Genomic DNA, 24,802 nt, shown 5'->3' on the forward strand with positions numbered 1-24,802 from the left:
CATGATTCTATCGTGTAACCTTTATTGTCTGTCTCTTCTCCCCCACTCCTCCCAGTAAGACTTTTATTATTCCTTGAATATAGGGTAGTTGGCTATAGGATAATGAATAGTGGGTAATTCGTATTATCCTTAATAGCAATACATTTTTATGGTCAGTTCAACTATTCTACTTTTAAATATAATGAAAATAGCTAGTCTTATGTATTTTTTTAAATAGCACCTCTTGGGATAAAATGTAACTGGTATTATGGTACTGAAACAATTAAAAAATATTGAGTGTGTATTTCTGAGTTATGTACCATCCATGCCTTATTCCTCAGTGAGGAACATAGTTTAAAAGGAAATTCATTAAAGCTGTAAGTGTGCCCTTTGTTAAATGGAACTTTATATCGTCAATAAAAGAGGGGATAATAGCCTTTTTGTATTAAAAAAGGAAGTAATTTTACTGTTTTCTTGGAACATTTGTGTACGTAGAAGAAGTGTTTACTGTAACTGGAAAACCACTTTGTAAATATGTGGAGAGAAGAGTTACTTCATGTACGATGAAACCATGATTTGCAAGCGTTGATTAATGAAAACAGCATAGCTTTTAGTAACAGAAATCTAGGAGTTTCTTCATGTGTATCTATCTGTTTAGTATTTTAACCAGAAAAATAATTTCCTTGATTTTATAATCTTTTTTTTTTTTCTGGGGATCAGGGACAGGCAGGAAATGCTGACGTCGTCACGGGGGAGGGGCCACCTGTAGAGGCTGAAGTGCTCAGGTGCTTGTGTTTGGGGCCATGGGACATGCTGGAAGTGCTGAGGACATTAAGGGGGAGGGGCCACATCGAGAGGCTGAAGTACTCAGGTGGTTATGGCTTTGGGGCTTGGGGAACCACTGGAATTGCTGACATCACTAGTGGGGAGGGGCCACATAGAGAGGCTGAAGTGGTCAGGTGGTTATGGGATTGGGGTTCATGTACCGGCTGGAAGTGCTGACGTCATGAAGGGGGAGGGGCCACGTGGAGATTTTATAATCTTGAGGTCTTTCATGGCAACACTAATTTAAGAACAGTGAAACGACTGTATTTTTTTTTTTTTTTTTTTTTTTAGGGCAATGGAAAATATGTTGGGTAATATTCTTTCAGGCAATAGAAATTAACTTTGACTGGATTCTTTCTTAAAATGAATTAAGGCCCATATTCATTTAACATGGATTTATCCTCTTTCTAATTCCCTTTATCTCTTTGTGGTCCTTCATGGTTACCACTTTCTGAGTCACATGAAACAGCTATAATTTTAACCTGACAAAAGTGAATGTCAGAAAAATAAGCAGCTATTACTAAATATACTAATTTCAGCTCTTCTTTTCATTTTTACATTGTGTAGTTACCACTTCTAAGCATACTGCTCACACTGTTCAATCAATACCTATGATAAGCCAAGATAAAAAGAATAACTAAGACTTGAATTCAGGAAAACACGAAACAAATTTTTCCTGTGAATCAATTGAAATTTTAAAACTGGAGTATGGGCCAAATTAGACTGAGATTATCTGTCTTCTCACTCTCTTATCAATAAAAAGAGAACAGTTATGAATGATCTAAAACATTGACGTTTGTGAATTAAGCTAATAAGCAAACCTGAAAAGGCCCAAGTTTAGAGATCTGAACAAAGAGAAACCTGTCTGATTCTGTTGGAATGGAATATAAGAAATGGCCCTGTAATATAACAAACTAAACAGCTAAAATAATTAAAGCACGGGAGGCTTGGCTTACCCTCAGGTATGTGGGTCCTAGACAAATTGACCTTTTATGTGGTTGGTACAAGATGGAGCATGTCGGCCTTTGTATGGAAACTGTGCAGGAACATCTCAGCTATTTCTGTCATTTTGGGGCAGTAAAATGTATGTAATAACATTTTGCATTTAATCCTAGCTTAGTCTTGAAAAACGTGTCAATATCATTTTAACTTCATAATTGAATATATTTCTGTGTAGTACTTATTGGTATCTGACCTCCCATATATTTTGCTTGTCTTTCTTTCCCTACTGGAATGTAAGTGACATGGGTTGTGTTCTTTTCCTCAGTGTTGTGTCCCTATCAGGGTTTGACACATAGTAGGTGTTCAACCAATATTCGTTGAATGAATAGATGAATTTTTCTAAGTCCATTTTTCTTAGGAAGTACAATATATATGTTTTGAAGGATGTTCGTACTGTGTTTTGGGGTCATCGGGTTCTTCATAGCATCTTACTGTTCAGGATAGTAAATAGAGAAGATATGAGCAGTCATCCATGTAGATAATGATCCCAATTCATGCCTCGGACTTTTTTTTTTTAATAAATCCCTGAAGTTGGCTTGTCATTGGACTCTTTTTTCCTGGAAGTGAAATGTTACAACAGCAACAAAATCTGGTTATTTTAGGCCATCAGTTACTTGGGCTTCAGTTTAATAAAAGTTTCAGTGTAATTAGAAGATGAAGATACACTTTTGATTGTTATATTTCCGAGTCCTCATATGTGCTAGGGCAGTGGTCGGCAAACTCATTAGTCAACAGAGCCAAATATCAACAGTACGATTGAAATTTCTTTTGAGAGCCAAATTTTTTAAACTTAAACTTCTAATGCCACTTCTTCAAAATAGACTCGCCCAGGCCGTGGTATTTTGTGGAAGAGCCACACTCAAGGGGCCAAAGAGCCGAATGTGGCTCGCGAGCCGCCGTTTGCCGACCACTGTGCTAGGGTATTGCATATTAATCACCTTGACTGTAAGACAGATAATATACTGCCTGACCGAGGACACAAGAAAATGGATTAAAATTAAACAGAAAAGGACAACATGTTGTCTGCTTTGAGGCAGTGTGGCCACCGTACTCACCGTTGAAAGGAAGAAGTGCAGTGCTCCATTATTTATGGCAGACTCTGTGTAGAGCTAAGAGCTGGGCTTGAATTAGGTTAATACTTGTTAACCACCCTTGTTAGATGATCTCTGCCTGGGAAAGGCTTTATCGGGTGCTATCTCCTCTCGTCTCGCTCCTGATGAAACGCCTGCTGACTTCTGCCTCCTCTAAGAAAAGCATCAGGATAAAATTATAGTTGCCATTTTATGTGGGATTAACCTGTATCAAACTCAGTGCATCAGTGGCTTAAAAAACCCTCCCGCTAATTTGTGTGTCCTGCTCTGCCTTAAAAATAGTACAACTAACAAGGCTCTTAAAATAATTAGACGAGAAATGACTTGGGGCTTAGGAAAGAGTTCACATTCTGGCAGGATTTTGGACCTGCTTATAACAATGGGTGTCTCTTTAGACGACTGTGATTTGGGACACATTCTTCAACCTGAGCTCAAAAATCTGTTGTAGCTATGTTTTCTTCTGAACCAAAAGCTTAGTTACCGAATCACTTTGTTCTCTGAGTAAATGTGGGTTCATTTAAACCCTGTTGTGCCTGTAAAGAAGCCAACTTTTTTAACTGCATAACTTTTGTTTTTACTGTTTGTTTACACAGCAGGCACAATTCTCCATACAATTTTAGGGGAGTAGCTAGTAAAATTTTATACAGCTTATGGAGAAATCCTTGAGCAACTTTAGTAAGACTACTGATATGTTTGTTTAGAACAAAATAGGAAAGAAACGGCGAAGGTGAAAGTATCCCACCGGGAAGAAATTTCACAAAAACCTTTGAATGATAATGGAGTGTTCTGAGGATGCTGGAAGATTCAGTTACTTAGAGGCTTCTCTTGGAGTGAGTTTCCCACAGGCCTAGTCAGCTTGCTTTGGTCATCGGTGAGAGCAGACAGGGCTGTGGGGCAAGGGAAGCCACGTGGATTCTTACTAGGAAAGGTCCTGGGAAGGAAAGAAGCAGTGACGGGAGACACCACCTGGAAGCCAGTGATTAAAGGCTGGTTCCTGGGAACATTTTAACTACAGCTAAACCAAGCCCATAAACTCTACAGGACACGCAGAGCCCAGAAGATTCGGATTCAAGGAAGAGAAGACACATGATTCTGGGAAACTATCCTAGACCAAGTCTGGGAAGAGTCAAAAATAAAAATGTAAGGCACATAGGGGGCCTGTCTGTAAACTTTAAATAAAGGAAGACCTAAGTATAGATATTAGGAAGCAGAAAATCCAATGAACTCATGGCTGGCCTCATCTATTTCTAGCTCATTTTTTTCCTTAGACTGTTTCAAACGCACTGAATTTGACCTATTTAAAAATTGAAAAAAGTCTGTACTTGATTTTAGTTATTTATTTTTTTTTTTTAGTTTTTTTTGAGTGTTTCTGTCCTTTAAAAAAATATTTTTTGAGATGAAATTCACATAAAAAATTAACGATTTAAAAATAAACCATGTAGCCGAAACCGGTTTGGCTCAGTGGATAGAGCGTCGGGCTGCGGACTGAAGGGTCCCGGGTTCGATTCCGGTCAAGGGTATGTACCTTGGTTGCGGGCACATCCCCAGTGGGAGGTGTGCAGGAGGCAGCTGATCGATGTTTCTCTCTCATCGATGTTTCCAGCTCTCTATCCCTCTCCCTTCCTCTCTGTAAAATATCAATAAAATATATTTAAAAAAAATAAAAAAAATAAAAATAAACCATGTAGTATATTCAGAATACCTCCTCTATCTAGTTTCAAGACATTTGTTACCCTGAATGGAAACCCTATACCGGTTAATCAATTACTCTCCTTTCTTCCATCCCACCTCTCAAACCATCAGTCTACTTTCTGTTTCTGTTGCTCAGGATTTATCTATTATGAATATTTTGTTTATATGGAATCATACAGCCCTAACCGGTTTGGCTCAGTGGATAGAATGTCAGCCTGCAGACTGAAGGGTCCCAGGTTCGATTCCAGTCAAGGGCATGTACCTTGGTTGTGGGCACATCCCCAGTGTGGGGTGTGCAGGAGGCAGCTGATCAGTGTTTCTCTCTCATTGATGTTTCTAACACTATATTCCTCTCCCTCTCTGTAAAAAAATCAAAAATATATTTAAAAAAATAAATGGAATCATACAATATATGACCTTTTGTATCTGGTTTCTTTCTCTTAGTATAATGTTTTTGCAAATCATCCATACTGTAGTATGTATCAGTGGTGCTTTTTTATGGCTGAATAATGTCCCATTGTATGTATATTCCAAAATCTATTGATCTTTTCTTCTGATAGACTTTTAAGTTGTTTCCATCTTCTGGCGATTGCAAATAGCCCTTCTGTGAGCATGCTTATACATGAATTTGAGTATCCGTTTTTAGTTCTTCTGGTTATATATCTAGGAGTGGAATTGCTAGTTCATATGATGATTAATATGTTTAACTTTTGAGGAACCACCAAGCTGTTTTCCATTGTGGCTGAACCATTTTACATTCCCACTGGCAGTGTGTAAAGTTTTCAGTTTCTTCACATCCTCATTGTGGTTCTGAGTTATATTTGCCTAATGACTAATGACGGGAAGCTTGTCTCATGTGCGCTTGGCCATTTGTATATGCTCTTTGGATAAATATCTACTCAAGTGCTTTGCCCTTTTTAAAACTGAGTTGTCTTTTTGTTGTTGTGTAAGAGTTCTTTATATGTTCTAGATACTAGATATGTGATTTACAGATATCTTCTCCCATTCTATATAGTTTGCCTTTTTTACTTTCTTGATTTGGTCCTTTGATGCACATAGTTTTTAATTTTGATGAAGTGAAATGTATCTGTTTTTTCCTTCGTTGCTTAAGCTTTTTGTGTCATTATCTAAGAATCTATTTTAAAGTCATTAAGATTTACCTCTATGTTTTCTGCTAAAGAGTTTATAGTTCTTATATTTAGGTTGTTGAACAAGTTTGAGTTATTTTTAATTCATGGTGAGAAGTGTAGGGGCCTGACTTCAGTTATTCCAGACTATTTGTTGAAGAGGCTGTTCTTTCTCTACTGAATGGTCTTGGCACTCTTGTCTAAAATCAGTTGACCATAGATGTGTGGCTTCATTTCTGGACTCCATTCTGTAATAAGTCTCTTCTTATACCAATACCTTACTGTTCTGATTAAGGTAGCTTTGTAGTAAGTTTTCAAATCAGAAAGTATGAGCCCTCCAACTTGGTTCTTTTTTAATATTGTTTTGGCTATTCCATATGCATTTGAGAATTGGCTTTTCCATTTCTGTGAAAATGGCTGTTGGCATTTTGATAGGGATTGCATTTGAATCTGTAGATCACTTTGGAGAGTCTTGCCATCTTAGCAATATTAAGTGTTCAATCCATTTACATGGTATGTCTTTCAATTTAATTTCTTTTAGCATTGTTTTGTATTGTTCAGTACAGAAGCCTTTTCACCTGCATGGTTAAATTTATTTTTAGATGTTTATACTTTCTTCATTTTCTTTTTGAATTTTTCACCCCTGGTGTATAGAATCTATATTGATCTTTGCTTGGAGATCTTATACCCTGTAATTTTACTGAATTTATTAGCTTTAGTAGTTTTGTTTTGGTGAGGGCATCTTTGGGATTTTTAAAAAAATAAATCTTTATTGTTCAGATTATTACAATTGTTCCTCTTTTTTCCACCCATAGCTCCTCTCCACCCGATTCCCCCCCGCCCCCATGCCCTTACCCCCCCCCCCGCCACTGTCCTCATCCATAGGTGTAAGATTTTTGTCCAATCTCTTCCCACACCCCTCACACCCCTTCCCCCCGAGAATTGTCAGTCCACTCCCTTTCTCTGCCCCTGATTCTATTATATTCACCAGTTTATTCTGTTCATCAGATTTTTTATTGACTTGATTTTTAGATTCACTTGTTGATAGATATGTATTTGTTGTCACTTGGTTGTTCATAATTTTTATCTTTACCTTTTTCTTCTTCTTCCTCTTCTTAAAGAATACCCTTCAGCATTTCATATAATCCTGGTTTGGTGGTGATGAACTCCTTTAGCTTTTTCTTGTCTGTGAAGCTCTTTATCTGACCTTCAATTCTAAATGATAGCTTTGCTGGGTAGAGTAATCTTGGTTGTAGGTTCTTGCTGTTCATCACTTTGACTATTTCTTGCCACTCCCTTCTGGCCTGCATAGTTTCTGTTGAGAAATAAGCTGACAGTTATATGGGAATATTTTGCTCTCTCTCTTCTTCTGGCACCCCCATAATTCAGATGTTGGTACGCTTGTAGTTGTCCCAGAGGCTCCTTACACTATCTTCATATTTTTGGATTATTTTTTCTTTTTGTTTTTCTGGTTGGGTGTTTTTTGCTTCCTCGTATTTCAGATCTTTGGTTTGATTCTTGGGGTCCTTTGGTCTGCTGTTGAATTTCTGTATATTATTCTTTATTTCAGACAGTGTATGCTTAATTTCTGACTGTTTGGTCCTTTTCCATTTTTTTTTCATTCTCATTAAGATCCTTAAAGGTCTCACTAAGTTCCTCGGAGGTTTCTAGAAGAATCTTGAATAACCTTATAACTGTGGTTTTGAACTCTATATCCAGTAGTTTGCTTTCCTCCATTTCTTCCATTCGTGACATGTTTCTTTGTCTCCGCATTTTGGCTGCTTCCCTGTGTTGATGGAGTGGCTCTGTGTGGTAGGTGACCTATAGGGCCCAGTGGTTCAGCCTCCCCAATCATATGAGGTGGACACTCTTGGCGCACCCCTTTGTGGGCTGGGTACACAGTCTTGTTGTAGTTAAGCCTTGATTGCTGTTGGTACACTGGGAGGAATTGACGTCCAGGCCAATTGGCTGTGAGGACCGGCTGTGTCTATAATGGAAGAACTGCTGTGCTGGAGACACCCTTATGGGGCAGGACTTGCTTCAGTGGGGCTTTGGTGCTCACTGAGTCTGCCTCTTGAGTGTGTCACTTATGGATGTGAGGAGTTGAAATCTGGTGTCATCTCACACTGACCACTAGGGACAGTGGCTCCTGGATCTCCAAGGAGGTGCAAGTCAGCTACTGTGTGAGGCCACCCAGCAGGAGCTACAGCGAGATCTGCAGATTTCTTCTCTTTGCTTGGGATTTGGAAGTTTTGGAGCTGTCTGACCCCAGCTGCAGTTTGTTAGGTTAAGCTGCGAAAGGGCACGCCATTTATATGCAAAAGCCGCTGTGCACAGTTTGGGTGGGTTTGTAAATTGGGTGGGGCAGGGTCTCAGGGAATCACCACGGTGTAGCAAACAGCGATGGCTGCCAGTCAGCCGTCTCTGTGTCCTCGTGTCTCCGTGTCTCTGTGTATCCGCGTCCCGTGCCTCAGAGCAGTAAACAAGGATTCCTGCACGCACCTCTGCAAGAAAGCCACCCTCACTTTCCGACCTGATGCCAGACAGTCCAGTTTCTCCCAGTAGGACTTTGGGTACCCAGAGTCTCGCCGGAAACTGGAGTTCTGAGCAGTTGGGAGCTTGTATCTCCCTTCCAATTAGAAAAAATAGTGCACCCATTCGCCAGCCCGATTCTTGCGCCTCCGTACCTCTGCTTTTCCGCGTCTCTGCACGTCCTACCCGGTCTCAATGTGCTTTTTTCTTTCCTTCTAGTTGTAGAACTTCTACTCAGCCAGCTTTCCTGTGGTTCTGGGTGATAGTCGTTTTGTCTTTTAGTTGTAGTTTTGGTGAGGTTGTGAGAGGCAGCACATACAGGTGTACACCTTATGCCACCATCTTGTTTTTTTGGGGATTTTTTTTTTTAAATATGTTTTTATTGATTTTTTTTTTTTTTTTTTTTTTTTTAGAGAAAGAGAAGGCAAATGGAGAGAGGGAAACATCGATTGGCTGCCTCCTGTATTGAACCCCCAATCCAGGCACCTGCCCTAACCAGGAATCGAACTGGCTACCACCAACTGAACCACACAGGCCAGGGTGATATATATATATATATATATATATATATATATATATATATATATATATATATTTAATAATACAGGAGCATGTCTCCAGTGTATAGAGATGGTTTTACTTCTTTCCAGTTTGGATGCCTTTATTTCATTTTCTTACCTGGAGAGAATTTCCAGTACAGTGTTGAATAGCAGTGGTGAACATAAGCATACTTGTCTTGTTCCTGATCTTAGGGGAAAGGTTTCAGTTTTTCACTATTGAGTATGATGCTAGATATGGGTTTTCTTAAATGCTCTTGAAAAATAAAATTTAATAAATTAACCTTTTGCATAAAAAATTAAATAGCATTAAAAAATTCAGTTCCTCAGCTGCATTAGCCACATTCCTAATGCTCAATAGCCACATGTGACTAGTAGCTGCTGTATTGGAGAGTGCAGGTAGAGAATATTTTCATCATCGTAGAAGGTTCTGTAGAGCTTAGGACAAAGCAGTGAGTTTTGTAATGACCTTGACCATAAATTGATTGGGAAGAGGTAAATATCAGCAGTGGCCAGAGCAGGGGTGGGCAAACTTTTTGACTCGAGGGCCACAATGGGTTCTTAAACTGGACCGGAGGGCCGGAACAAAAGCATGGATGGAGTGTTTGTGTGAACTAATATAAATTCAAAGTAAAGGAGCGGAGGGGAGAGCAAGAGAACCGGATAGAACAGCCGGATCCGGCCCGCGGGCCGTAGTTTGCCCACGGCTGGACAAAGCAGTGAGTTTTGTAATGACCTTGACCGTAAATTGATTGGGAAGAGGTAAATATTAGCAGTGGCCAGAGGCTGCCCTTTCAACCTTTAAGTGCATTAATGCCCTTTTAGGTTGACCATGCCCAGGGCTAGTATTGATTTACCTGAACAGTTTCGTTACATAGCAAGTGAGATCTAAATGTCTGGGCATTTAAAAAAAACCCAAACCTGTGGGTAACTTAAATAACTTAAAATTACAAGTTATTTTACTGCTTTAGGTATAACTTTTGTGTGTGTGTGTGTGTGTGTGTGTGTGTGTGTGTGTGTGAGAGAGAGAGAGAGAGAGAGAGAGAGAGAGAGAGGTAATGTACCTCCGTGGCCTACAGTTGCTTTAAGTTTGTATCTAATAAACTTTGGGAGGCAAAGAGGAGTTGCAGTTATGCAATTGCATTAGTATTACTAGAATTTAGAATATTTACACAGACTTATTTATTTATAGAAGTCAAATTTGAGAGTAGTGAAAGGTTGGATGAACATTATCTCTTCAGAATTCTACTAGGTAACCTAGCCGGTGTGTGGCTTTGTTGGTTGAGCATCATACCATGCACTACAAGGTTGTCAGTCTGATTCCCAGTCAGGGCACAAGCCCGGGTATCGATGTTTCTCTCTCTCTCTTCCTTTCCTTTCCTCTCTCTGAACTCAATAAAGAAATATATATATATATATATATATATATATATATATATATATATAAAGAATTCTACTAGGTAGAGCCCCAGTTATGTTTATTATAAAATGTTAATTATAATAAATTTAGTATTTCAATCTTTTTTCGCATATGGTTTTTGTTAAAAACTATATGTAAAATTTCATAGCACCCACTACCTTCTGCTGTCTAGGCCATGAAAGCACTCTTTTGGTGCAGGGTTCAAGAAATAGTCTGCAAGAGTAATTGACTCCTCACCTTTTTTCCCCTGAATACGAGTACCTAGCTATAGGTAGGTCCTGATTCTTTTTTTTTTCTCCCTTTAGGTTTTGCTATTGTCCCTTTCTGAGAAATGAAACAATAGGAGATTGCTGTCACTTGGTCCCAGGTCATGGGTTAGAGCAATTAAAGTATAGAGACCCTTTTGTACATTTCTGTCTCCTTCAGTGACCTTCCCTCTTTCCAGATCACGTACTTCAGCCTCTGGTACTACAACAAGCAGAATCAGCGCCGGTGGGTGGATTTGGAAAAGCCTCTGAAGAAGCAGCTGGATAAATACGCCTTGGAGCCCACCGTCTCCTTCGGCGTGGTGTTCTATGTGCCTTCCGTGTCCCAGCTGCAGCAGGAGGTCACCAGGTGAGAGATTCCACGCTCCGTTTTCAGGAAATGATCTGGTGGGATTGGAAAAGTGAAAGGAAGGTTGCAGTCAGGAGATCAGGCTGACCTTTGCCCTCCCGCCCCGCGGTTTCAGCCGCAGTGTTACTGTTACGTGGAGGTTCTGGTATGTGGTGTGTCAGAATGCCTTACTGCGTTTGCATGGGTTATGGCTTCACTGGGCACAAAGGAGTGATTAAGGGGAAAACATTTCTACCCTGGCTGTGAACTCTTCTCGTAGTGTGTTTGTTGATTTGTTTCCGACCTTTCCAACAACAAAAGGAGGGCGGGGAAAAAATTAGTCACAGAATCTGTGTTCCTTCTTCAAGAAAGTGTACAGCAGGCTTCTCACAATTCTTTGATCCCAGTGGCAGTGTGGGGTAGAGACGTGGGAGGGGGAGAGGGAGAGGCGGGAAGTGTTGAAGGTCCGAAAATGTTGGCTACTATGTGCCCTTTCCCCTCCCCATCTCCTCCCTTTCCCTCTCCTCTCTCCCTCTTTCTAAAGCAATAAACACATGTTAAAAAAAATAGGAGTATTTTAGTCATAAAATCATGGTACAATGAGGACAGACATTTTTTCATTTTAACAGGATGGAATGATGAAATTTGTATATTTCAAAGGTCACCCACCATAGAAGGTAGGTTAGAGGTGGTAAGACTGTAGGCAGGAGACCAGTTAGTAATGAACACGCCATAATCTGGGCATTAGTGTAGAATGTGGGCCTGAACAAAGGCATTCGCTGTGGGAAGGGATGGGAGAGAACAGGCCCTGTACATTCAGCCAGTATGATTACACATTGATCGAGTGTAGCAGAACCTGATAGATACTAGTAAGTTGCAGCAGTAAGGATTAAGTATGGCTATATATAACAAAAGCCCTTAATACCTTTGCCTTCTCCCGTGAAAGAAGTCCAGAGGTCAGCCCTGCAGAGCTCCTAGGACAGCTCCACCAAGTCTGAGGGACCCATGCTCTGTCTCTTACTGTCCACCATCCTCAGCGTGTTCATGTTCTTCCCATTCACTACGTAACCTCAGAGCCAGAGGATCCTGGAGACCACCGAGCCTTTGCATTCACATTCCAGGGAGCAGAAGCGTAAACCCGGCTCTCCTCTCAGCAAGTCATGCTGATTTAAAGGGGCCGTTCCCAGTTCCTCAGCCACACTCGCCACATTTTAAGTGTGGCCAATGGCTACCCTCTGGGACAGCACAGATCTATGCCATTTTCACCACCGCAGAAAGTCCTGTTAGACAACACTGCTCTCTCCATCTAGCAGTTAGTTCACAGGAGAAGAGATGAACGTATCACATGTCCCCATGAGAGTACAATCAGGCAAACCGAGAATGTGGAAAATTCTACACGATAAATCACATCATTTTGTCTATAAGTAACATGAAAATAAAGAGGAGGCATTTTTTTTTTCTAAAATTAAGAGAAATTTAGAAATAATCAAACGTAATTTGTGGACTTCGTTGGGATCCTGATTTAAAAAAACAACTGTAAAAAGACTATTGACGCAATCATAAAAATTGTACATGGACTGGGTATTGGCTAGTGTTAAGGCATTATTAGTCATTTATTTTGTTGGTTATGTTAAAAGTGTGTGGGTGTGTGTGTGTGTGTGTGTTGAAGCTGACCTTTTAAGGATATATACTGAAGTATTTGTAGTTGCGATGATACATCTGGGATTTGCTGTAAAACACTTGGGGTCAGGGAGGGGAGAGCATAGAGGAGACATGGCAGGCATAAAGTTGGTGATTGGTGAGGCTGCGTGGGAAGGCTATGGGAGTTTTTGTACTTATTGTCTGTATATCTTTCAAAATTTCTATAATAAAACTTAAATATATAAACATAAAATGTCTGTACATTAGCCTTCTATTACTAACCTAAGAAAAACAGGTGAAGACTACCTCGCATATTATTTAAAATTTCTGTTGTGCAAAATGAGGGACCTGATCTATTATAATTATTTAATGTAATATTTTTGTGTAAGAATATTTTATATTAGAAAGTTGACAAGTTGATAAGGGCTTTAGGTAATATTTTTATTTAATCAGCATATTTGGCGTTTGGGCAAGTTTATGGAATGCTTGCTTTAGAAGTAACATGTGCATTCTTTTTCATTGTTTGGTTTAAACAGTTTTGAATTCAGGTTTGCATGCTACATTTTATCAAGGCATTATTTCTCTAGACCGTATTGGCAGAGGTTGGTGGATCTTCATTTCACAGCATGTCCCCAGCATCTAGGACAGTGCGTGATGCAGAGTAGATCTTAGTAATCACCGGTTCAAGTGGATAAATCAACGGGAGGCAGGACAAATCTGCACTGTAGAGCTTTACCAAAATGGAGAAGTGATAACATGAACTATTGGTGACTGGCTTAAAGTAGATGGATTACTGATAACAATCATAATAGTTACGGTTTCTGGAGTGCCAGCTGTGTCCTAGTACTGTGCTAAAAGCTTTAAATTATATTCCTTGAATACATTCAACCTTGTGAAGGGATGATAGCATTCCCATTTTGCCAGTGACAATTTAACCCGTAGATTATGACTTGCTCAGATTCATGCAGAATGCTAGATCAGAGAGCTGGAATGCAGCCTAGGTCTGCATGACTAAAGCTTGCGCTGGCAACCAGTGCCCTGAATATGGAAAGTGTAATAATAAGTAAACTCATTTTACAAGAATATTAAGAAACCATGTAGCATCTGTGCTTTTAGGGATTTTATCCAAAAAAATTTCAATATAAACCTGGTCTGAAATATCAGGAATTGTTTTCTTCTGAGTTTATTTTCTAAGGCTAGGGAACTTCCACCAGAGTAAGCAAAGTCTTAATGTTACCAAGGGACTAGTCAGAGTTTTTAAAGTGAAGATTGCCTATGACGTCTCTCTCCAACTAACAAGGACAATAGGTAGGGACTGTCTTATGGGGCATAAGATAGATGACCAGTTGTCTTCTACATGGTTACAGCTTTGAAATAACTGTAGTTAAGGAGAAGTAACTCAATAAATTGATTACAGTGTGTGTGTGTGTGTGTGTGTGTGTGTGTGTGTGTGTGTGTAGGTATAGGTGTAGGGCAGTGGTCGGCAAACTGAGGCTCGCGAGCCACATGCGGCTCGCGAGCCGTGGTTTGCCGCTCTGTTGACTAATGAGTTTGCTGACCACTGGTGTAGGGTATGGTCAAGGATGTTTTTGTCTTTCTTTGAAACCACCCGGGTTAAGGTTTTAGTTGACTAATAAATTATGGTAAAATGTATTGTCTCAATTGGAGCTAATGTTGGTGTTAACTTTTTAAAATTGACATTTTTTGTAGGTATCAGTATTATCTGCAGCTGAAGAAAGATATCTTGGAAGGAAACATTCCGTGTACATTAGAACAAGCAATTCAACTAGCAGGCTTGGCTGTTCAAGGTAAATGATGACAACTGATACTGTACCTGACCTATCAGATTAAAACTGTTATAACGAAAACAGCAATGAATTCTTAAAGTAACAGACTTTCTATAGTGGTGTAAGTATGTTGGTGAAATGTTACTCTGTTAACGAAGGGGCTTCCTTGTGGGAAGAATGAATTTGGGTTCTCTAATGAAAGGAGACTTCTGGAAGGATAAACATGTTCTCATATATCAACAGAGAAACAGAGGAAAAAAATACACAGAGCATTTGCATGCTATGTATTCCTCTTGATTTGCTGCTAGCTAATATTTTAGGAAGAAAGATCAGCCAAACAGTGAGGTTGATGAGGTTATGACCACTTCTACTTTAGGCATACGTCACTTGTTTGGTTTCCTAAACAGTGTTCCTGGATTACAGAGCATCGTCAGTCATAACAGATCAAGTTTGCATTTCATGGGTAGTTTTTGGGATTGTTTAATTCTGTCATTTTTCCCATGCCCAATCGATATGCATTTACATGGATATACAGTATATACCTTCTGATGGGCCATTGTTTCATATAATAACTGGCATTTAATCTTGGGAATTGAAATTTAGTCAGAAGAATTATTAATAAAATTCTTCAGATATTAGCAGACGTGGAGACCTCATTATTTCTAGACAAACAGTTGTCTGACGCGTAGAACCACATTCCTTTTCAAGGTCCTTTGAATCTTCCTACATGTCATCTTTGGCTTTAAGAGCTGGTTTTTCCATAAACTTTTTGCCAAACTGATTTATTTTTAACAGCTAAAATTTTCTAAACCAATACGTCTTGCTGTAACATATTCAGATGATCTGATTCCATTCTCGAGAGGTATAATCACTACTATGAACACTTTGGTTTCTTCCTAACATTTTTCTGTGCATGAGTAAGCCCACATGATTATAAGGCAATTTTGTTTTTTAATTATAAAGATGAGATTACATTATATACAGTTTGTAATTTATTTTTCACTTTATTAATAGGCATTTTCCAAGTCAAGACACATGAGTCCACCTAACTAATGCTTTAAGAACAATATTTTTAAAATAACACTTTATAGCTGTAATGCAGATTTGACTTCTGAATCATAATAAGCACACCATCTATATACAACGTATCGAGTATAGTTGAGCATGCGTTGCTATGCAAATTAAACATAACTGACATGTGAATATTTGTCATTTTGTATAGCTGATTTTGGTGACTTCGATCAGTATGAATCCCAGGACTTCCTTCAGAAATTTGCCTTATTTCCTGTGGTAAGACTCCTTTTGACATTGGGCCTTTGTATGAACAGTTTATTTCCATGCCCTTAATACTCCCTGAAATGAAGTCCAGGAATAGTATTGAAAAATCAGTTCCCTCTGACGAACAACTCAAGTCTAAGTATTTTTCCTGTAACACCTTTCTTGGTTGTGGTAAAGCCACGGGAACGGGAGGGTCTGCAGTCACCGGGCCATCGCCAGAAACATCTGTTTTATGTTTGGATGTTGAGTCTAAAGAGAGGGATTTGTTTCCTGCTTCTGAGGCGTCACACAGAGGTTTGCTTTTAACCGAAGGCTTGAAACCTCACAAAATTATGTTGAAATAAATTTGGCTTCTCAGCAGCAGTTTAAAAAGTAGATGATGGGAGGACACTGCCTTCTGCTCTGTTACAGTCACTTCCGGTCGCCTTGGCAGGGAAACTGCACTGGAGCAACCCCGGGAGGGATGCTCTTCTGAGCGTCTGCACAGCCAGCGGGAGTGAGTGCACAGGTGTCCCAGTGCCGGGATAGCAGCTGGCCGGTGGATGTTACCAACCTGACCTAACCCAGTGGGAACTTCCTCTGAGGTTGAATGGAAAAGGCAGGGCGAGTGTTTGGCTCCTGAGCAGAGGCCACTAAATTCCTTAGGCAGACCACGATTACGTGCTGAAGCCAAGCTCCCTCCCTCGCATTCCTACCAGTCCTGCTTTTGCCTGATGGTGACGAGAGTTGGGTAGAGTCAGCCGCAATGCATCTTCCTGAGAAATTGGGGTGACTTGTGTACATACTTACTGCAGTGTGTTTTCTTCAGGGGTGGTTACAAGATGAAAAGGTATTGGAAGAAGCAACCCAAAAGGTGGCCTTACTGCATCAGAAATACAGGTAACGCTAAGAAAGTAAGACACGGCAATAGTATCGAACCAGTGCCTGTTTGAACTTGAAATGTGCATTGACACAGTGAAATTCGGCACTTCACGCTGCTGCTGCTGCTGCTACCACTCCCCCTTCTGAGAGTCCCAGCATTTTCAGAGCACTCACTCTGTGCCCAGTGCTGGTCCAAGCACTTACCATATTACCTCATCTATTATCCATGTTGTCCCCGTGAGCAGGCTGAGAACGCTGAAAGGGTGCCCATCCTCCACCCCGAGTATGAAAGGTTTTGGTGCTAACCGAGTCCTGTGTAGGTCAGTTCAAGGTTGGAGAGACTTCCTTTCCTATGTGATGCGGCAGGCACAGGGTTTTCTCCTCCGCTGCACCTTTGGAAGCTGTATCTCTGTCCTCCAAGGAAGCTGTGCTAAGAGCTACGGTGCTTACTGCGCTGACCTACCGTCCTGGGTAGACAATGAATTCTCCGATTGTGAACCTGTATGCGTTGTTGTAAGAAAATCCCTCACTGGAGAATGCTGGGTCTCCATTCTAAACCAAACACACAGTTCCAAGTATGTGATATATCATTACCTTCTTATAACCACTCTTTTAAGTAAATGTTATTATCTCCTTACAGATTGGGGAAGCCAAATAACTTGCCCAAAGTTACATGTGGTAGAGGTGGGATTTGGACCCAGGTCTGTCTAATTACAACCTATTGTTCATCCCCCCCCATTAAAAATAACTTTTTGCCTTTAGTCTCTCCTTACTCAAATACGTACAATTGCTCACAAAGGATTAATCTTCCTAAAACATCACTTCCCTCTCTCTTATTTCCCCCCACACCCTTTGTCAGATGCTCATGAATTTGTTCTCGCTCTTCGCTAGCCTGCGTTCATTGCCCCTGGGATTAAAGGCCTCCTATGAATTGGTTCTGATCGATGTTTCTCTCTCATCGATGTTTCTGACTCTATCCTTCTCCCTTCCTCTCTGTAAAAAAAATCAATAAAATATATTTAAAAAAAAAAAAAAGGATTAATCTTCCTAAAACATCACTTTCCTCTCTCTTATTTCCCCCCACGCCCTTTGTCAGATGCTCATGAATTTGTTCTCGCTCTTCACTAGCCTGAGTTCATTGCCCCTGGGATTAAAGGCCTCCTATGAATTGGTTAAATCCTGCCTTTCCAGCTTTACCTTCTGCTGTCCCAAATGAACCATGCCCCCCTCCCACCCCACCCCAGCATAATTAATCCCTCAGGCTTACATCGCCTTGTCTTTTGTTCCTTTCATTCATTCATTTGTGCATCTGCTTAAAGATGTAGTGGCACGGAGATAAGTTGAACAGTCCCCTGCCATCAGAGACTTGCAGTCTAAGGGGTAGGCAGGACAACCCACTGAGGAGGCAGTTAGAACAGTCAGAACGGAATATGGGAGCAGTGGGAAACGTGCACAGAATGTGGTGGGTTTGCGTAGAGCTGGGATGTCTGACCTGGACTCGGTGATCACAGCAGGTGACAGAGAAGGAGTGATGGATACATAGGCCAAGCCTTGAGGGATAGGTGCACAGGTGAGTGACAGGTATTCTAGGAAGAGGGATTAGTGTGTGCAAAGGCCCGGAGGCCTGAGGGAATGTGGTGTCTTCAAAGAAAGGCAGAGTTTGGGATGGCTGAGGTGTGGGGTGCCCTGTGGGTATGGGGGAGCAGCAAAGATGAGGCTGGAGAGGCAAGTTTCCATGCAGCTGAGCACTTTCTCTGTCCACACCACCTTCCTACCACCCCATCCTTGAAATGGAGTCACCGGAGCTAAGAAGGATTTCCATCCTCCTAACTCTTACTTTCCACACTTTTATCACTTGGCATTGAGCACGTGATGCTTGGTATCACCTGATCGTTTGGATAGTAAGCAGTTACTCAGTGGTTTGGAAAGAATGCTAGCTTTTTCCAAAGATGTCCCAGGGGTTGTCTTATTGCCTGCGTCCCCCTCGCCTGTCTGAAGCGCAGGGAGAGGATCTTCCATAACTAACCTCAGTGTGCAGCACCGTGCTCTGCATGTAGTCAATTTTCAGTAAATGTTGGATTGATATAACCGATGGCAGATGCTTAGAAACTTGAAATGTTTATAATGTTTTAGGCCAAATTCCTGTGTAGTGTTTTAGAAAAGCGTTGTGGTTTTGTTTTGTTTGTTTTTAGTTTTGTGGCTAATCTCACTGACATCGTTTGGGTTGCAGAGGGCTCGCAGCTCCTGAGGCGGAAATGCTGTACATGCAGGAGGTGGAGAGGATGGAAGGCTACGGAGAAGAGAGCTACCCTGCGAAGGTAAGTGGGACACGGAGGCCGGGGCTCTCCAAAATGAGTCTGAGCGATCCCTGGAGGATCGCGGGGAAGCCCAGGGTGCCCAGCTGTGCAAAGGCCGACCTCGTGCAAAGGCCGATGTCGTGCAAAGTTCTGGACATTTCAAAGCTGAGGTCCTTGTGGCCAAAGTGACGCAGCGAACATATTCCTGATTTGCAGTTTGTTCTCTGAATGCTCTTGAGAGAGTTCCTTAAGGGGTCCATCGCTTCTTATAGTCACACGTGCTTACAAGATGACGCATTAGTAACTTTCAGACTTTTTCCCCTTCAGAATAGTTATCCTGTGAGTCTTCCAAGCATTTCACGCCTGGGACACAGGTTCAGGGGATGGGGTGCAGTTGTGGTTGCTGTGCACCTGCCACCTGAGTGTGTCTTTCTCCTTTCAGGATAGCCAAGGCAGCGACATTTCCATCGGAGCCTGCCTGGAGGGCATCTTTGTGAAACACAAGAACGGAAGGCCTCCTGTGATATTTCGGTATTTTTCTTACATCTTTCCGTGCAGTTTCTGTGGCTCCTGTTGGTGCTACTTTTTAGTTTCCATGTTAGTTATATTGCCCATAAGTATCTCCCAAGGTCTCATTAGGGAATGGAAATACGCCCTTCCTAGGAAAAAATACCATCTCACTGCCGGCTTCTTTTCCTAAGCAAGCCGCTTTCTTCAAAACCAGATGTGCAGAAAATAGTGCTTGTGATGGGGGTCGACTTAGGACATACTTAAAAATGGGCCCCTTTTCTTCCCATATGGAGGTGTTCTTTCTTTTGATGTGAATTTTTCATATGAGCTCTGATTTCTAGGGCTATTTCTTTCTCTTTTTTAAAAAAAATATATTTTATTGATTTTTTACAGAGAGGAAGGGAGAGGGATAGAGAGTTAGAAACAGCTGCCTCCTGCACACCTCCTAATCAGCTGCCTCCTGCACACCTCCTACTGGGGATGTGCCCACAACCAAGGTACATGCCCTTGACTGGACCCTTCAGTCCGCAGGCCTACGCTCTATCCACTGAGCCAAACCAGTTAGGGCTCTTTCTTTTTTGTTAATCCTCACCTGAGGATATTTTTTCCATTGTGTTTCAGAGAGAGTGAAAGGAGGGAGGGAGTGGAGGAAGGGAGGGAAAGAGAGAGAGAAAGAAACATTGATGTGAGAGAGAGACATCTACTGGTTGCTTCCCGCGTGTGGAATGGGAAGCGAACCTGCAACCCAGGTGTGTGCCTTTCTAGGGAAGCACTGAGCCTCACTGACCTTGGTGTCCCTGGGACCTAACATAGTTTCTGACCTTGTCATAATGCATACCCTTTCGCACATCTTTGTAAGATGTTTGTTGAATGAAGGAAGGGGTCATTGGCAACCAGCTAATATAGGGATCTTTGATCTAACTAGTCTGACAAAAGGGGATAAATAGATTTTACATTTTCAAACATTCTTTGGCTTTGTTTAATATACATACACTTACTTTTTGCGGCTCTGTTATCACTTCAGTTAGAAAATGCATGCTAGAGGATTAAGACAACTGTTTTATTTCCAAGATAATCAAATATTGATTTATGTCTCAAGGTCAAACATGGAAATCATACGTTCCACCTCCTGGTGTACGCATGAGCACTCACATTGCCGTTTTCTGTTTGTTGTTCTCTTAGGTGGCACGATATTGCTAACATGTCCCACAATAAGTCGTTCTTTGCCTTAGAGCTGGCAAGTAAAGAGGAGACCATCCAGTTTCAAACGGTGAGTGGGCAGTAGGAAGAGCGTGGAATGTTTTTCCTGGAAGTTAACACGTTAGCATTTCTGTGTGTGTGTTTGTGGGGGGGGGTGGCATTAAAATGATAATATTTTACAGTTTTATAAAATTCTATAACATTTTACATAATGATAGTTTTGTCATAGTAGTGCACTTGACAAAAGTAATTGCTCAGTAAATGTTGTTGAATGAATCCTTAGATAACAACTAAATGTAAGCAACTAAATAGGGGAGAAAGTAAGCACTAATATATATATTTTTTAAAATATTTTTATTAATTTCAGAGAGGAAGGGAGAGGTAGAGAGAGATAGAAATCGAAACATCAATGATGAGAGAGAATCATTGATTGGCTGCCTCCTGCACGCCCCCCACTGGGGATCAAGCCCGCAAGCCCGGCATGTGCCCTTGACCGGAATCGAACCCGGGACCCCTTAGTCCTCAGGCCAACGCTCTTATCCACTGAGCCAAACCGGCTAGGGCAGCACTAATATCTTAATTTCCATGAAGTGAATGGCTCTGTAGAAAGATTTATTTCACAGTTATTTGCTTTTGCTCCCTTGACACATGGCAGTATTGAGTCACTGAGTCAAATGTTTTGTTTAAAAACGTCTCTGAGTTACCTATTTGTCAAGATGAAAGTGGATATTTTCATAATTTTTCAATTTCTAAGTCATTTTGAAGCTGTTTAATACAAGAATCACACTGTTCGAATAGATTTTTTTGTCTTCATAATTTAAATCCTAATTATAGCATTCCTGTGAAGACACAGTATTGGAAAATGAAAGAGTCCCAGTGTGTTAAAAGTGACTTGACATAATTATGCCTTGTCCCCAGATAAACTCTGTATCACGTTGTAAATGTGCTTTCATTTATTTTATGCATATTTTACTTACTAGGAAGACATGGAAACAGCAAAATACATGTGGAGACTCTGTGTTGCGAGGCACAAATTTTACAGACTAAATCAGTGCAGCCTGTAAGTATATCCTGCTCTTGGAAATTGAAGAAAAGAATAGGTTTAGACATTTTCAACTTGAGTTGTATTGTATCATCTAGAAAGGCCAGTTTTATGAAATATGATATTTCAAATGGCATTTTTATGATAAACTCTTGGCTTTTGCATGTTAAAATGATATTTCTCAAAATTTTTAAATGTATTTTGCTTTGGACCAACTTCTAATAACTACAGATATGCCTCTCAGATTTTTTTTTTTTTTTAATATATTTTATTGATATTTCACAGAGAGGAAGGGAGAGGGATAGAGAGCTAGAAACATCGATGAGAGAGTAACATCGATCAGCTGCCTCCTGCACACCCCCCACTGGGGATGTGCCCGCAACCAAGGTACATGCCCTTGACCGGAATCGAACCTGGGACCCTTCAGTCCGCAGGCCGATGCTCTATCCACTGAGCCAAACCGGTTTCGGCTCAGATTTCTTTTAACCATTTACTAGAATCATTCTAATTTTTGAAGTTAGAAAGTGAATATGTTTTATTTTTTTAATCAGCATTTTGTGTAAATAAGGATTATTGCTTTCCAGCCATGTGAAGAATTTATGGCCCTTCTTCCTAATGTAGTTTTCTTAACCTACATGCACTGCCCCCTACTGGATCATTGCCCTCAGCATATAAACATGATGTAGTATTTCACATCTTAAAACACTTTTCCTTTGTGCCACATGCTCCCTAGCCCTGGCATCGTGTCTCTGCTCTCCTTTATAGCAAATTTCTTTCTGTTTTTTTTGTTTTTTTTTTAATATAAAGATTTCATTGATTTCAGAGAGGAAAGGAGAGGGAGAGAGAGATGGAAACTTCAATGATGAGAGAGAATCATTGATGGCTGCCTCCTGCACGTCCCCTACGGGAATCGAACCCGCAATCCAGGCATGTGCCCTTGACCGGAATCGAACCTGGGACCCTTCAGTCCACAGGCCGACGCGCTATCCACTGAGCCAAACCGGCTAGGGCTATAGCAAGTTTCTTCGAAAGAGTTGTGTGCACCTGCTTTCTCTCCTTCCTTCCAGCCTGTTTCCACGAAGCCGCCGCACCACTGACTGCCTATCCCAGGGACAGTGACCCTCATCCACTGGGCATTTCTGTTGGTTCACTTGACCCTTCAGCAGCACTTGCCCTCTGACCACCCTTCCTTCCTGCACCTGCTCTTCCCTGGCTGCCAGGACCCCACCTCTCCTGCTTCTCCTCTCTCTAGGCTATTTCTTCTCACTCACCTTTGAGGTGTAATCCTCAGACCTCATCTCCATCTGCTCGTTTCCCCGGGGATTCACCATGCCTTGGGCTTAAAAACAGCATCTTTATGCTGAAAGTGCATCTGGTTTCCCATCCAGTCCCGTCTTCTCCCCAGCACCTGATTCACACATCCTACCACCTCGTGGACATCTCCACCTGCTACCGAAGAGGCAGCTCACATTTGACATGTCTAAAGCCAAACTCTTGATTTGCTCTTCTGCTTCCTGTCCCCAGGCCTGCCCTTCCCTCTTCCCTATGTTGGCAGATGGCAGCACCATATTCACCGGCCCCACACCTACCTGATTCCTGTTTCTCTCTCATCCGCATCCAATTCATTAGCAAGCTCTGCCTACTCTGCCTTCACAATGTACCTGAAATCTGACATTGTCATCACCTCCTCCGCTAACAACCGAGGTGCCAGCTGCCAGTCTCCCACCTGGAACACGGCAGTGGCCAGAATGACCTTAAAGTGAGTCAGATCCATCACTCTTCCGAAAACCCTGCACTGGCCTTCCGTCATTCACTGAAAAGTACAGGCTTGTGTCATCGGGCCTTTGTCCGGTTCCAGCCTTGTTTCCTTTACCCTCCCTCTTGCTCCCCCTGTCCCAGACACACTGGAAAGCTTTCTGGTCTGTGAACATGTTACACCCTTGGGGATGCTCTACTTGCCCCTTCTTCTCCCATGTCCGCACGTCATCATTGATCAGAGGTGGCCCTCTTCAGCCAGGCTGTCCCCTCCCACCCGTGTCCCTTCCCCCTACAACCTGTGCCTCTCTATCCCCGTGCAATTAGCACCACTTGAATATCTGTGTTTGTTTGTTTACCTGTTTACTATCTGCATCTCCTCCCAGCAGGTCAGCTCCCAGCCGTGCTCATGGCCAACACTCTCCCTGTCTTGTTAACCCCTGTATTCTCAGCGCTGAACAAGGGCCTGGCCCATGGCAGGTCTTGATGAATTTGTTGAATGAGTCTATGGAAACAGTTGTTAGTAGCTCTGATTTGGGGTGTGTGTGGTGCTGTAGGAGCCCCTAGGAGAAGGGTATCTAACCCAGAAGCCTCCAGTTAGGAAAGGCTTCCCAGCTGAGTGACGGCTAAACTGCGACCTGCTTTCACTCCATCCCTCCTCTGGCCCAGTGCAGCTGCCTCCCTCCTGACCTCACCGGCCCTATCCCTCCTGGCCTCACCGACCCCATCCCTCCTGGCCTCACCGACCCCATCCCTCCTGGCCTCACCGGCCCCATCCCTCCTGGCCTCACTGGCCCCATCCTTCCTGGCCTCACCGGCCCCATCCCTCCTGGCCTCACCTGCCCCATCCCTCCTGGCCTCACCTGCCCCATCCCTCCTGGCCTCACCGGCCCCATCCCTCCTGGCCTCACCTGCCCCATCCCTCCTGGCCTCACCGGCCCCATCCCTCCTGGCATCACCGGCCCCATCCCGCCTGGCCTCACCGGCCCCATCCCTCCTGGCCTCACCTGCCCCATCCCTCCTGGCCTCACCGGCCCCATCCCTCCTGGCATCACCGGCCCCATCCCGCCTGGCCTCACCGGCCCCATCCCTCCTGGCATCACCGGCCCCATCCCACCTGGCCTCACCAGCCCCATCCCTCCTGGCATCACCGGCCCCATCCCACCTGGCCTCACCGGCCCCATTGCACCTGGCTCCAGCCATGGTTCTGGTTGGATGAGCAAAAGACGTAGCACTGCTCTCAGAGTTACGAGTTACAGCCCAGGACCAAATCTGAGCCTGTCCCTCTCCACTCTTCCTCAGCTATGGGATTATGTGTAGATTCCAGTGTTCCTCCTCTGGGTTCCCCTGCCCCACTCACCCTTGATCCCAGCTCTGGAGCCCTCAGTCCTTCCAATGCAGATGCTCCTCACAGCCCCAGGCCTCGCTGGCATGCCCTTCCTCCTCTTCTCTCACAGATCCAGTTATTCTTCAAGATCTGGTTTACACGCAGCCGCCTTGAGACCACTATGCATTCAGTTTGTTAGTCCTCGGTTTCACTCTCCAAGTCCCGTTTTTTCTTATCACTTTCATAACAATAATTCTGATTCAGCAAATGCTTTCTCCATACCGA

General features: G+C 42.4%; 1 protein-coding gene across 1 annotated transcript in view; it reads left to right on the forward strand.

Moving 5' to 3' along the window:
• Window positions 1-24,802, forward strand: part of PTPN21 (protein tyrosine phosphatase non-receptor type 21) — a gene marked incomplete at its 5' end in the record, with an annotated part of 70,713 nt that overhangs the window by 13,791 nt on the left and 32,120 nt on the right. Inside the window, 8 exons of the mRNA XM_080684077.1 lie at window positions 10,671-10,840; window positions 14,171-14,268; window positions 15,470-15,537; window positions 16,334-16,404; window positions 18,617-18,704; window positions 19,126-19,214; window positions 20,376-20,463; window positions 21,374-21,453. Coding sequence (XP_080540203.1) covers window positions 10,671-10,840; window positions 14,171-14,268; window positions 15,470-15,537; window positions 16,334-16,404; window positions 18,617-18,704; window positions 19,126-19,214; window positions 20,376-20,463; window positions 21,374-21,453 — 752 coding nt within the window. The remainder of the gene's footprint in view (window positions 1-10,670; window positions 10,841-14,170; window positions 14,269-15,469; window positions 15,538-16,333; window positions 16,405-18,616; window positions 18,705-19,125; window positions 19,215-20,375; window positions 20,464-21,373; window positions 21,454-24,802) is intronic.

This window comes from Plecotus auritus (genome assembly GCF_963455305.1).
Source record: "Plecotus auritus genome assembly, chromosome: 1".
In the NCBI taxonomy this organism is placed as follows: Eukaryota; Metazoa; Chordata; class Mammalia; order Chiroptera; family Vespertilionidae; genus Plecotus; species Plecotus auritus.